Source organism: Myotis brandtii, unplaced genomic scaffold, assembly GCF_000412655.1.
Source record: "Myotis brandtii unplaced genomic scaffold, ASM41265v1 scaffold698, whole genome shotgun sequence".
Taxonomy (NCBI): Eukaryota; Metazoa; Chordata; class Mammalia; order Chiroptera; family Vespertilionidae; genus Myotis; species Myotis brandtii.
This window is the reverse complement of record NW_005370731.1, coordinates 1,355,763-1,356,690: the sequence shown is the minus strand read 5'-3', so window position 1 is coordinate 1,356,690 and position 928 is coordinate 1,355,763. Positions and strand designations below refer to the sequence as shown.

At 62.3% G+C, this 928-nt stretch overlaps 1 protein-coding gene across 1 annotated transcript in view; it reads left to right on the top strand.

Moving 5' to 3' along the window:
- LOC102257170 (apoptosis-associated speck-like protein containing a CARD) overlaps positions 1-928 on the top strand; it is a 1,697-nt gene extending 769 nt beyond the window's left edge. Inside the window, exons 2-4 of the mRNA XM_014529790.1 lie at positions 49-53; positions 112-281; positions 600-928. Of these exons, the coding sequence (XP_014385276.1) occupies positions 49-53; positions 112-281; positions 600-856 (432 nt within the window). The 3' untranslated portion in view covers positions 857-928. The remainder of the gene's footprint in view (positions 1-48; positions 54-111; positions 282-599) is intronic.

The following is a 928-nucleotide window of genomic DNA, read 5'->3' as shown; positions in this document are numbered from 1 at the left end:
CGGGGTGAGGAGCCCTCCACCCCCTCCGCAGCCCCTCGCCTAACCCAGCCCCAGCCGAGCATTTGCCCCTGGGGAGCTTTCGCTTCCTGTTCCTCCTGCCCCCGAATAAAGCTCTTCCTGCTGGGGAGGGAGGCTTCCCGCGCTCGGTCCTGACCCCGCGAGCCTGGAGACACCACGGGAAGGGAGAGGAAGGACCCCTTATGCCGTCTCTTTCCTTACAGGCTCTGGAGCCGCGCCAGCAGGGATGCAGGCCTCTCCTCCCCAGGTGCCAGCCATACCAGGTGAGGCCTTCACACCCAAACTCACCTTCCTGGGCGCCTCACCAGCCTCACGGACCACACCCCTGCACAGCCTATCTGCCACCAGAACACTCGCATTGGGAGAGAGCAAGGTTGGGCCAGCCCTCCCACCAGCCCACCTGCTCACACACCTTGGGCGGAGCCTCGCTGGGGAGATGTTACCCTCATCCCACTGTATCCGGAGCCCCACCCCCTTAGGGCGCATTTAGAGCCAATCTGAAGCGAGCAGGGTTCCGCAGGAACAGGCCCCAGTCCCCACCCTGGGTGCCAGCTCATCTGCTCTCCCCCTCCTTCCCGCAGCCCCGCACTTTGTGGACCGGCACCGGGAGGCCCTCATTCAGCGGGTCACAGACGTGAACGGCGTGCTGGATGCTCTGTACGGGAGCATCCTGAGGGAGGAGCAGTACCAGGCAGTGCGGGCAGAGGCCACCAATCCAGACAAGATGAGGAAGCTCTTCAGCTTTGCTCCAGCCTGGAACCTGGCCTGCAAAGATCGGCTCCTTCAGGCCTTGAGGGTCACCCAACCCTACTTGGTGGACGACCTGGAAAGGAGCTGAGGCAGCAGCTGGAACTACCAGGGGTTGGACGTGCAGAATGAGTAATTTTTTTAAATAAAAAGTCCACTTGTA